General features: G+C 47.7%; 1 protein-coding gene across 2 annotated transcripts in view; it reads left to right on the top strand.

Moving 5' to 3' along the window:
• Positions 1-6,376, top strand: part of LOC123484577 (protein kinase C-binding protein NELL2-like) — a 154,724-nt gene extending 148,348 nt beyond the window's left edge. For both annotated transcript variants that reach the window (XM_045215070.1, XM_045215069.1), the window contains 2 exons: positions 3,459-3,686; positions 5,837-6,376. In XM_045215070.1, coding sequence (XP_045071005.1) covers positions 3,459-3,686; positions 5,837-5,959 — 351 coding nt within the window. In that variant the 3' untranslated portion in view covers positions 5,960-6,376. The remainder of the gene's footprint in view (positions 1-3,458; positions 3,687-5,836) is intronic.
• Positions 6,377-12,078: the final 5,702 nt, after the last annotated feature.

The raw sequence follows: 12,078 nt of genomic DNA, 5'->3' as shown, positions 1-12,078 counted from the left end.
GTGTATTGACCCCGCAGCACAACTCTCTCTGTTTGATAAAAGACAGCATCAAAATGGGTCAGTGGCTAACTGAGCCCCAGCTTAGCAGAGGTCACACACACACACTATGGGTCAGCGCTGTGGCCGCAGTGTGTATGACCCTTAAAACCCTGAAATCCGCATCCAGTGTGTTCATTGGAACAGCGAGAGAAAAAGAAAGAGATAGATTTTTGTATGAATAATGTTTACAGAGAGAGAGAGAGAGAGAGAGAGAGAGAGAGAGAGAGAGAGAGAGAGAGAGAGAGAGAGAGAGAGAGAGAGAGAGAGAGAGAGAGAGAGAGAGAGAGAGAGAGATTAGTGTGGCAGAACACAACATGGTGTGTCTGTTGTGGTGAATATGAAACAGGAGCTTTGACCGACTTTGACCCTCACTGACCCTGAGGGGGGGCGAGAAAGAGGGGGGGAAGGAGAGAGAAGGAGAGGAGAGAGAGAGGGAGGGGAAAGAGAGGGAGGCATGAGGAGTAAAAGAGAGAGGAGGGAAGTACTCTCAGCATTGCCTACTGTATGTGTTGCCTATCTGTTACTGTAGCAGGTCTAACTGTAACTGTAGCAGGTCTAACTGTTACTATAGCAGGTCTGTTAATGTAGCAGGTCTGTTACTGTAGCAGGTCTGTTACTGTAGCAGGTCTAACTGTTACTGTAGCAGGTCTAATTGTTACTGTAGCATGTCTAACAGTTACTCTAGCAAGTCTAACTGTTACAGTAGAAGGTATGTTAGTGTAGCAGGTCTAACTGTTACTGTAGCAGGTCTTAATGTTACTGTATGTGTTATCTAACTGTTACTGTAGCAGGTCTAACTGTTACTGTATGTGTTGTCTAACTGTTACTGTAGCAGGTCTAACTGTTACTGTAGCAGGTCTAACTGTTACTGTAGCAGGTCTAACTGTTACTGTATGTGTTGTCTAACTGTTACTGTAGCAGGTCTAACTGTTACTGTATGTGTTGTCTAACTGTTACTGTAGCAGGTCTAACTGTTACTGTACTTACTGTAGCAGGTCTAACTGTTACTGTAGCAGGTCTAACTGTTACTGTAGCAGGTCTAACTGTTACTGTATGTGTTGTCTAACTGTTACTGTAGCAGGTCTAACTGTTACTGTATGTGTTGTCTAACTGTTACTGTAGCAGGTCTAACTGTTACTGTATGTGTTGTCTAACTGTTACTGTAGCAGGTCTAACTGTTATTGTATGTGTTGTCTAACTGTTACTGTAGCAGGTCTAACTGTTACTGTAGCAGGTCTAACTGTTACTGTAGCAGGTCTAACTGTTACTGTATGTGTTGTCTAACTGTTACTGTAGCAGGTCTAACTGTTACTGTATGTGTTGTCTAACTGTTACTGTAGCAGGTCTAACTGTTACTGTATGTGTTGTCTAACTGTTACTGTAGCAGGTCTAACTGTTACTGTAGCAGGTCTAACTGTTACTGTAGCAGGTCTAACTGTTACTGTATGTGTTGTCTAACTGTTACTGTAGCAGGTCTAACTGTTACTGTATGTGTTGTCTAACTGTTACTGTAGCAGGTCTAACTGTTACTGTATGTGTTGTCTAACTGTTACTGTAGCAGGTCTAACTGTTACTGTATGTGTTGTCTAACTGTTACTGTAGCAGGTCTAACTGTTACTGTATGTGTTGTCTAACTGTTACTGTAGCAGGTCTAACTGTTACTGTAGCAGGTCTAACTGTTACTGTATGTGTTGTCTAACTGTTACTGTAGCAGGTCTAACTGTTACTGTATGTGTTGTCTAACTGTTACTGTAGCAGGTCTAACTGTTACTGTATGTGTTGTCTAACTGTTACTGTAGCAGGTCTAACTGTTACTGTATGTGTTGTCTAACTGTTACTGTAGCAGGTCTAACTGTTACTGTATGTGTTGTCTAACTGTTACTGTAGCAGGTCTAACTGTTACTGTAGCAGGTCTAACTGTTACTGTATGTGTTGTCTAACTGTTACTGTAGCAGGTCTAACTGTTACTGTAGCAGGTCTAACTGTTACTGTAGCAGGTCTAACTGTTACTGTATGTGTTGTCTAACTGTTACTGTAGCAGGTCTAACTGTTACTGTATGTGTTGTCTAACTGTTACTGTAGCAGGTCTAACTGTTACTGTATGTGTTGTCTAACTGTTACTGTAGCAGGTCTAACTGTTACTGTATGTGTTGTCTAACTGTTACTGTAGCAGGTCTAACTGTTACTGTATGTGTTGTCTAACTGTTACTGTAGCAGGTCTAACTGTTACTGTATGTGTTGTCTAACTGTTACTGTAGCAGGTCTAACTGTTACTGTATGTGTTGTCTAACTGTTACTGTAGCAGGTCTAACTGTTACTGTAGCAGGTCTAACTGTTACTGTAGCAGGTCTAACTGTTACTGTATGTGTTGTCTAACTGTTACTGTAGCAGGTCTAACTGTTACTGTATGTGTTGTCTAACTGTTACTGTAGCAGGTCTAACTGTTACTGTAGCAGGTCTAACTGTTACTGTAGCAGGTCTAACTGTTACTGTAGCAGGTCTAACTGTTACTGTAGCAGGTCTAACTGTTACTGTAGCAGGTCTAACTGTTACTGTAGCAGGTCTAACTGTTACTGTAGCAGGTATGTGTCACGATCGTCATACACAGAGGACAAAGGCGCAGTGTGGAATGCGAACATACTTTTAATTTGAATGATCACACGAACAAAACGATACGTGACGTCCTTGGCAATAGACACTAACCAAACACGGAACAAGATCCCACAACACACTGTGGAAAACAGGCTGCCTAAGTATGGTTCCCAATCAGAGACAACAAGCAACAGCTGATACACGTTGCCTCTGATTGAGAACCACACCGGCCAACATAGAAACAAATGAACTAGATAATCACCCTAGCACACAAAACACATAGAAACCACACACCCCGGCTCAACATAACAGAGTCCCAGAGCCAGGGCGTGACAGTATGTTACTGTAGCAGGTCTAACTGTTACTGTAGCAGGTCTAACTGTTACTGTAGCAGGTCTAACTGTTACTGTATGTGTTGTCTAACTGTTACTGTAGCAGGTCTAACTGTTACTGTACTTACTGCAGCAGGTCTAACTGTTAGTATAGCAGGTCTGTTACTGTAGCAGGTCTGTTAGTATAGCAGGTCTAACTGTGTTTCAGGTGATCAGTATTCCACTGAGTGTCTGTGGCCTTTCCCCAGGGCAGTCCAAATGGAGTAAGTTCTGGGGAAAGGCCATGGGAGGAGCTGGGGTGATATGTGGGGGAGACTGGAAGGGCAACAGAGGCTTCTGAGATGGGAGGGCTGTAGATTCTGACGACTGTAGAGAAGAGGTCATCGCTGGAGAGACTGTTGATGAGATGTGTTTGTCTCTCTTGGTTTGACATTGCCGTTCATTGAAAACAAAATGGACAATAAAGCATCATTCTTCCTCTTGTTTTTGTCCCAGAGTGGAGAGGTGGACTGCTGGCCCGTGTCCTGCCCTCCAGTGGTGGACTGTGAGTTTAGCCAGGTGCCCGAGGGGCAGTGCTGCCCGCGCTGCGTCACCGACCCCTGCCAGGCTGACACCGTCCGTAACGACATCACCAAGACGTGTGTGGACGAGAACGGACTGACGCGCTTCAGCGGAGCTGCCTGGACCAAACACAGAACAGAATGCACCCTCTGCCAGTGCAAGGTGAGACAGAGAGGATCATGGGAATGCACACACACACAGACAGTGTGAGACAGACACACGCACAAACACACTGAGTGCATCGGAAAGTATTCAGACCCCTTGACTTTTTCCACATTTTGTTACGTTTCAGCCTTAATCTAAAATGGATTAAATACAAATAAAAAAATCATCAATCTACACACAATACCCCATAATGACAAAGCGAAAACAGGTTTTTATAACTTTTTGCAAATTTATTAAAAATAAAAAACAGAAATACCTTATTTACATAAGTATTTAGACCCTTTGCTATGAGACTCGAAATTGAAGGTTCATCCTGTTTCCATTGATCATCCTTCAGATGTTTATACAACTTGATTGGAGTCCACCTGTGATAAATTCAATTGATTGGACATGATTTGGAAAGGCACACAGCTGTCTATATAAGGTCCCACAGTTGACAGTGCATGTCAGAGCAAAAACCAAGCCATGCGGTCGAAGGAATTGTCCGTAGAGCTCCGAAACAGGATTGTGTCGAGGCACAGATCTGTGGAAGGGTACCAAAAAATGCCTGCAGCATTGAAGGTCCCCAAGAAAACAGTGGCTTCCATCATTCTTAAATGGAAGAAGTGGAACCACCAAGACTCTTCCTAGAGCTGGTCGCCCGGCCAAACTGAGCAATCGGGGGAGAAGGACCTTGGTCAGGGAGGTGACCAAGAACCCAATGGTCACTCTGACAGAGCTCCAGAGTTCCTCTGTGGAGATCGGACAACCTTCCAGAAGGACAACTATCTCTGCAGCACTCCACCAATCAGGCCTTTATGGTAGAGTGGCCAGACGGAAGCCACTCCTCAGTAGAAGGCCCATGACAGCCCGCTTGGAGTTTGCCAAAAGGCACCTAAAGGACTATCAGACCATGAGAAACAAGATTCCTGGTCAGATGAAACCAAGATTGAATTCTTTGGCCTGAATGCCAAGTGTCACGTCTGAAGGAAACCTGGCACCATCCCTACGGTGAAGCATGGTGGTGGCAGCATCATGCTGTGGGGATGTTTTTCAGTGGCAGGGACTGGGAGACTAGTCAGGATTTTTTTGTGGGGGTGGGGTGGGGGGCGTAGAAGGATTACTTTACTTTAGTCACTTTAATGTTTACGTATCTGCATTACTCATCTCATATGTATATACTGTATTCTATACTATTCTACTGTATCTTAGTCCATGCCGCTCTAACATCGCTTGTCGATATTTGTATGCATTCTTAATTAATTCCTTACTTAGATTTGTGTGTATTGGGTATATGTTGTGAAATTGTTAGATATTACTTGTTAGATATTACTGCACTGTCGGAGCTAGAAGCACAAGCATTTCGCTACACCCGCAATAACATCTGCTAAACACGTGTATGTGACCAAATGTTTTTGATTTGATTTGACTTCAACAAAGTACTAAGTAAAAGGTCTGAATACTTATGTAAATGTAATATTTCAGTTTTTTATTTTTAATACATTTGCAATAATTTCTAAAAACCTGTTTTTGCTTTGTCATTATGGGGTATTGTGTGTAGATTGATGAGGGGGGGAAACACAATTTAATCCGTTTTAGAATAAGGCTGTAACGTAACAAAATGTGGAAAAAATCAAGGGATCTGAATACTTTCCGAATGCACTGTATGCACTCACACATACTGATGTATGCACTTCTACAGAGACAGATACACTGATTCAGCACACGCATTTACACACACAGTGGGAGCCAGACATAGACAAACACTTACAGAAAGGCCTGTAGCTGAACAAAAAACCCTTTCAGACAGGAACAACAACCTGAGTCAGTTGAATAACAATCAATCTTCCTTTTTAGACAGGAGTGAATGACTAAGCATGCGAGCGCACACACACACACACACACACACACACACACACACACACACACACACACACACACACACACACACACACACACACACACACACACATTATGTTCTTCTATGTTCGTGGGGACCTAAAATGACTATCCTTGTGGGGACTTTTGGGGATTTTAGGTCCCCCCCCCACACACACACACACACAATGCAGACATTGCAATTGAATGGTCCTTGCTTTGAGTGACAGCTTCTCTTTCCTTTCGCCTTTCGCCTTTCCCCTTTCTCTCTCTCTCTCTCTCTCTTCTAGAACGGACACGTCTGTTGTTCAGTGGACCCCCCTGTGCCTTTAGTCTCACTCAGACAGAAAGAGAGAGAGCGAGAGCTCTACAGGCATCTATCTTTGTACAGTCTCACCTTTAATAAGAACTGAAACCCATCTCCCAACCCTACAACATCTTTATACCGAACACCACCTAAACCAACCGTTCCAAGTGGATGGATGGACTGCCAGCCCAACGCCAACCCTTGGTACCCATCGACAGACTATTGGATGGTAACATGTTGTGAAATAAAGTCATTTCTTCTGATTGTGTAAAGAATCCAAAAAGAAGTAGCTGTATTCAGTATGCACCCTTTCTGCCCAGCTTTCATTTTGTAAAGAAAAAGGACCTTGGTATTTGTGAAAAGTAATGTTCTGGACTTTCTCCACTCCTTTTCTGTGTACATTAAGTTTTGTTGTTTGGTTTTTGTATTATTAACTTCTATTTGTTCGTTCTGGGTTTTATTTTATTTATTTGATGGCTTGGTATCGTGAATTGATGAAATAAAGATGTCCGTTAAAAAGGGGGATTGGTTTTCTGTCTCTTTATGCGATGTCGGTTTTGTTTTATAATTCCACTCCTTCCCTATGGAGCTGAGCTGAGGGGGAGGCTGCCATAAAAAGCTCAATGTGTGTAATATGCGTATCACTGCATGTCACGTGCCGCTACAAACTGATCCACGTGCTGTTTACTTAACGCTGTAATCTCCATTATCCACTGCGCTCTTTCTTTCCCTGTCTCTCTCTTTCTCTCATCACATATTTTCTCTCTCTCTCTCTCTCTCTCTCTCTCTCTCTCTCTCTCTCTCTCTCTCTCTCTCTCTCTCTCTCTCTCTCATCACACATTCTCTCTCTCTCTCGCTCTCCTCGCTCTCTCTCTCTCTTCTCTCTCTCTCTCTCTCTCTCTCTCTCTCTCTCTCTCATCACACATTCTCTCGCTCTCGCTCTCTCTCTCTCATCACACATTCTCTCTCTCTCTTTCTCTCTCTCTCTCTCTCTCTCTCTCTCTCTCTCTCTCTCTGTGACACTCTGGCTCCAGGGACTCTGATTTATGGAGCCAGGGTTGTTCATTTTCATTTGGGTGTATTTCTATGTTGGGATTTCTAGTTGTGTATTTCTATGTTGGGTTTTGGTTAGCGTGTGCTTGTTAGTCATATGACTCCCAATCGGAGGTAACGAGTGTCAGCTGTCGGCTCGTTATCTCTGATTGGGAGCCATATTTAAACTGTGTGTTTTCACCTTGTGTTTGTGGGTTTTTGTTCCTGTTTAGTCTATATACTGTTGGACTTCACGTTTCGTCGTTGTTTGTTGTTTTTTCGTGTTGCACTTTATTAAATAAAGTCATGTTCACTTCAAACGCTGCGCTTTGGTCTACTCCATTTGAAGACGTCCGTGACAGAAAAACCCACCGTAAAAGGACCAAGCAGCGTGTCCAGGAGCAAGACAGCTGGACATGGGAGGAGGCGCCGGGTAAGGAGATCGAGAGGCTGGCAATGGCCCAGGTGGGCAAATCGTGGTCCTGGGAGGACATGCTCGGGGGCAAGGGACCTTGGGGGAGGATCAAGGCCCTGGCGAGAGAGGAGCAACGGCGTCAGCAGGTCCATCGTTGGAAGGACGAGAGGCAACCCCAAAAAAAATTTGGGGGGGGGGCACATGGCTTGGGCGGCTGGGCAGCAGGAGGCTGCCACAGGGAGATATGGAGAGAAGGCTATCGGAGTACGGGAGCCAGTGGCGAGTAGAGGGAGGGAAGTTGTTGTGGCACGGCGTGAGAGACTGATGTGTGTTACCAGTCCGGTCCGGCCCGTTCCTGATCCCCAGTTAAGGCCAGTGGTGTGTGTTCCCGGTACGGACCGGCCTGTTCCTACTCCACGCACCAGGTCCACGGTGTGCTACGCCAGCCCGGCCCGGCCTGTTCCGGCCACTCGCACCAGGGATAAGGTGCGCGTCGCCAGCCCGGCCCGGCCTGTTCCTGCTCCACGCACCAGGGATACGGTGCGCTTCGCTAGCCCGGCCCGGCCTGTTCCGGCCACTCGCACCAGGGATACGGTGCGCGTCGCCAGCCCGGCCTGTTCCTGCTCCACGCACCAGGGATACGGTGCGCTTCGCCAGCCCGGCCCGGCCTGTCCCGGCCACTCGCACCAGGGATACGGTGCGCGTCGCCAGCCCAGCCCGGCCTGTTCCTGCTCCACGCACCAGGGATATGGTGCGCTTCGCCAGCCCGGCCCGGCCTGTTCCGGCCACTCGCACCAGGGATACGTGCGCGTCGCCAGCCCAGCCCGGCCTGTTCCTGCTCCACGCACCAGGGATATGGTGCGCTTCGCCAGCCCGGCCCGGCCTGTTCCGGCCACTCGCACCAGGGATACGGTGCGCGTCGCCAGCCCAGCCCGGCCTGTTCCTGCTCCACGCACCAGGGATATGGTGCGCGTCGCCAGCCCAGCCCGGCCTGTTCCTGCTCGCCGCACTAGCCCTGAGATGCGTGTCCTCAGCCCGGTACCTCCAGTTCCGGCACCACGCACCAGGCCTACGGTGCGCCTCAGACGGCCAGAATCTGCCGTCTGCCCAACGGGGCCTGAACTGCCCGTCTGCCCAACGGCGCCTGAACTGCCCGTCTGCCCAACGGCGCCTGAACTGCCCGTCTGCCCAACGGCGCTTGAACTACCCGTCTGCCCTACGGCGCTAAAGCCGCCCGTCTGTACTGAGCCTGCAAAGCCGCCCGTCTGCCATGAGCCTTCAGAGCCGTCTGCCAGATCGGAGCCGCTAGAGCCTTCCGCCAGACAGGAGCCGCTAGAGCCTTCCGCCAGACAGGATCAGCCAGAGCCGTCCGTCAGACAGGATCAGCCAGAGCCTTCCGCCAGACAGGATCAGCCAGAGCCTTCCGCCAGACAGGATCAGCCAGAGCCTTCCGCCAGCCATGAGCAGCCAGATCCGTCAGCCAGCCATGAGCAGCCAGATCCGTCCAGCCAGCCATGAGCAGCCAGATCCGTCAGCCAGCCATGAGCCGTCCAGCCAGGATCCGCCAGAGCCGTCCAGCCAGGATCCGCCAGAGCCGTTCAGCCAGGATCCGCCAGCCAGCCAGGATCTGCCAGAGCCAGCCAGCCAGGATCCGCCATTTAGTCCGGTACTGCCCCTTAGCCCTGTGCTGTCCCTTATCCTGGTGCTGCCCCTTATCCTGGTGCGGCCCCTTAGTCCGGTGCTGCCCCTTAGTCTGGTGCTGCCCCTTAGTCTGGTGCTGCCCCTTAGTCTGGTGCTGCCCCTTATCCTGGTGCTGCCCCTTCTCCTGGTGCTGTCCCTTAGTCCGGTGTTGCCCCTTAGTCCGGTGCTGCCTCTTAGTCCGGTGCTGCCCCTTAATCCAGTGGGGTTATATTGGAGGGTGGTCATTTGGAGGAGGCTACGTAAGCGGGTAGTGACTATGGTGGGGTGGGGACCACGACCAGTGCCAGAGCCGCCACCATGGACAGACGCCCACCCAGACCCTCCCCTAGACTGTATGCTGGTGCGCCCGGAGTTCGCACCTTTAGGGGGGGGTACTGTGACACTCTGGCTCCAGGGACTCTGATTTATGGAGCCAGGGTTGTTCATTTTCATTTGGGTGTATTTCTATGTTGGGATTTCTAGTTGTGTATTTCTATGTTGGGTTTTGGTTAGCGTGTGCTTGTTAGTCATATGACTCCCAATCGGAGGTAACGAGTGTCAGCTGTCGGCTCGTTATCTCTGATTGGGAGCCATATTTAAACTGTGTGTTTTCACCTTGTGTTTGTGGGTTTTTGTTCCTGTTTAGTCTATATACTGTTGGACTTCACGTTTCGTCGTTGTTTGTTGTTTTTTCGTGTTGCACTTTATTAAATAAAGTCATGTTCACTTCAAACGCTGCGCTTTGGTCTACTCCATTTGAAGACGTCCGTGACACTCTCTTTCATAATTGATCTGTGTACAGTAGATATGAATCACATCTTGGAGTAAGTCCTTATGTGTGAAATCTCGCAGTACCGGCCACCATAGACAAGGCTGTGCTGGGATACGCTGGCCCGCTCTCCTCTCCTCTCCTCCCGGGTGACCGTTTGTTGGTTTAACTCTCTAATCCACAACAGTGTTATTGTGGATAAAGGCAGAAATGGTAGAATCCTCCAGTAGTGAACAGTATCAAGCCTGGTCCATATGCGTTAGCTTTGCATCCTCATCCATTGCCATCACTACTTTTCTAAGGCCATTAAGACTGTAGTAATGGCTCTTCTGCAGATTATAGCTATGGCTAACGCTAACCTCTGTTAGCATCTGCTATGGCTTTCTGACTCACAATCTTACCATACTATGATCCAGACCCATAGACCCAAATTTTAACCCTCCGCCTGGGTATGAAACAGACAACGTTCTGACTTCAGAACTTTATTCTGCGTTGTTCTGTTCCGTTAAAGGCAATGGAGACAAATAACTGCCATCATCCTGATCAAAGCGATATTGTGATGTAATTGTCATGACTGGTATGTATGATAAAATTTATTGTATTTACTGTTGAGAACACCCAGAGATGGTTCCTACTAATACCTGTGTTTTCTCTTTTCATCAGAAGATGTTTTCAAAGTAATTGCCCTTTTCTGCCGTACTCTACATTTACAATTTGTTATTAACCAGGTAAGTTGACTGATAATACATTCTCATTTACAGCAACGACCTGGGGAATAGGTACAGGGGAGAGGAGGGGGGGATGAATGAGCCAATTAGAAGCTGGGGATGATTAGGTGGCCATGATGGTATGAGGGCCAGATTGGGAATTTAGCCAGGACACTGGGGTTAACACCCCTACTCTATGATAAGTGCCATGGGATCTATAGTGACCACAGAGAGTCAGGACACCCATTTAACATCCCATCCGAAAGACAGAACTCTACACAGGGCAATGTCCCCAATCACTGCCCTGGGACATTGGGATATTTTTTGGGGGACCCTCCAACACCAGGCCCTCCAACACCAACACCACTTCCAGCAGCATCTGATCTCCTATCCAGGGATTGACCAGGACCAACCCTGCTTAGCTTCAGAGCCAAGCCAGCAGTGGGATGCAGGGTGGTATGCTGCTGGCTCAAATCTGAAGTCAAGTTTAGTTTCTACCAAGCGTGGTGCGGTTGCGTATTCCCCACAATATTGACTGACTGAGGAGTACTGGCACCGACTGACTGACTGTGTGTGTGTGTGTGTGTGTGTGCTTTGCAGGATGGTGTATAGTGATTTGGATTTGGCACAGGTCTGTAGCTGGCATTGCATGTAGTGTTTGGTAATAGTGATAGCTCATCCATGCCGGTGGCGTGTTGCCAGCGGCATCAAAGCAGAGGATTGGTACCACCAGCTGGTGGCTAAGTGTCCCATATTTCCACGGCAGTGGAAGAGAGAGAAGAGCCCACTCTGGCACGGCACACACCACACACACACACACACACACACACAGTCAGTCAGTGCCAGTACTCCTCAGTCAGTATAGACAGATGCCGCTGGGCCACAGGCCTCTCTCTCTACGTCAGAGAGCATAGGTGGTGTGTGGAGTGCTGATCCTATTTATAGCATGTTGAGTAATATGTCATGATGCTCTCCCTGTGTACTGTCTATACGGGAGGGAGGGAGGAGGGTGGGAGGGAGAGGAGGAGAATTTTCCCTTTGAGAGACTGTTAGATGTCTTTTTAGGTGTCAGAGATTATTGCTTTTGCCATTTGATCGTGTTTATCGTGTTCTATTGCGTCTCGTGTGTGATTGCTGTATCCTTTGAAAAGATTGTGTTTCGAAGTTGCTGCTCATTTTCATGTACAGTAGTCATGGTAACCATAAATTGCCATAGTGTATAAGTGCCATAAAGCGCAACAACCCAATTAGTGTTTCTAATTTACCACTGTGTCAGAAATGTGTCAGAAAACAGAAAACGTGTACATGTTTTTTCATTCCCAGTAGTCAGCTGTTCAGTATCACCCATCCCTGTGCAGTTTCATCAACAACAAAAAATGATTTACAATTTGCATTTCTCTCTCCCTCTCTCTCTGTTATGTTTGATTCCCCGTGGAGGACAGACAGTTCTTCCAGTCTCATCTCAGAGTATTGTCTCTTCTTGGACGCCTCAACCAACAGGGCTGTCAGAGAGAGAGGAGATTGTGATCTCTGCAGTTTCGAATAGAAATCATGTCCCATTTGATCTTGTGTGAGTGGGGCTTGGTGAGGCTGTGGGAGTTGGGGAGAGGATGGGGGAGTGG

Source organism: Coregonus clupeaformis, unplaced genomic scaffold (assembly GCF_020615455.1).
Source record: "Coregonus clupeaformis isolate EN_2021a unplaced genomic scaffold, ASM2061545v1 scaf0363, whole genome shotgun sequence".
Taxonomy (NCBI): Eukaryota; Metazoa; Chordata; class Actinopteri; order Salmoniformes; family Salmonidae; genus Coregonus; species Coregonus clupeaformis.
The sequence above is the reverse complement of the archived record's forward strand: the minus strand, read 5'-3'. Positions and strand labels throughout refer to the sequence as shown.